At 76.1% G+C, this 377-nt stretch overlaps 1 protein-coding gene across 1 annotated transcript in view; it reads left to right on the forward strand.

Annotated features, from left to right (window-relative positions):
• The first annotated feature begins 267 nt into the window (after positions 1 to 267).
• The window catches only part of LOC102897264 (E3 ubiquitin-protein ligase PDZRN3), a 96,743-nt gene continuing 96,633 nt past the window's right edge, over positions 268 to 377 (forward strand). Inside the window, exon 1 of the mRNA XM_025044835.1 lies at positions 268 to 372. Within this exon, the coding sequence (XP_024900603.1) occupies positions 268 to 372 (105 nt within the window). The remainder of the gene's footprint in view (positions 373 to 377) is intronic.

Here is a 377-nt window from a genome sequence, read left to right on the forward strand (position 1 = left end):
TCCCCCCCCCGCCTCTGCCTCCCGCCCCCTCCCCGGCGCCGGGGGCGAGCGAGCGCGCGGCGGCCGCGGCAGGATGTGCGTGCGCACGCGCTCGCGCAAATACGGCGGAGCAGCCTGCTCCTCGGGCCTTTTCCGAGGAAGTCTGGAGCAGTTGGGCTCAGTCCGGGAGAGCGCGCGCGCGGGCGGGACTGGGCTCCTCGCTCGCAGGGAGCGAGGGAGGGAGGGAGGGGGCCGCTCGCCCGGCGGCGCCCCCGGCCCGGCGGCACCATGGGCTTCGAGCTGGACCGCTTCGACGGCGACGTGGACCCGGACCTGAAGTGCGCGCTGTGCCACAAGGTCCTGGAGGACCCGCTGACCACGCCGTGCGGCCACGTCTT

This window comes from Pteropus alecto, unplaced genomic scaffold, assembly GCF_000325575.1.
Source record: "Pteropus alecto unplaced genomic scaffold, ASM32557v1 scaffold53, whole genome shotgun sequence".
NCBI lineage: Eukaryota > Metazoa > Chordata > Mammalia > Chiroptera > Pteropodidae > Pteropus > Pteropus alecto.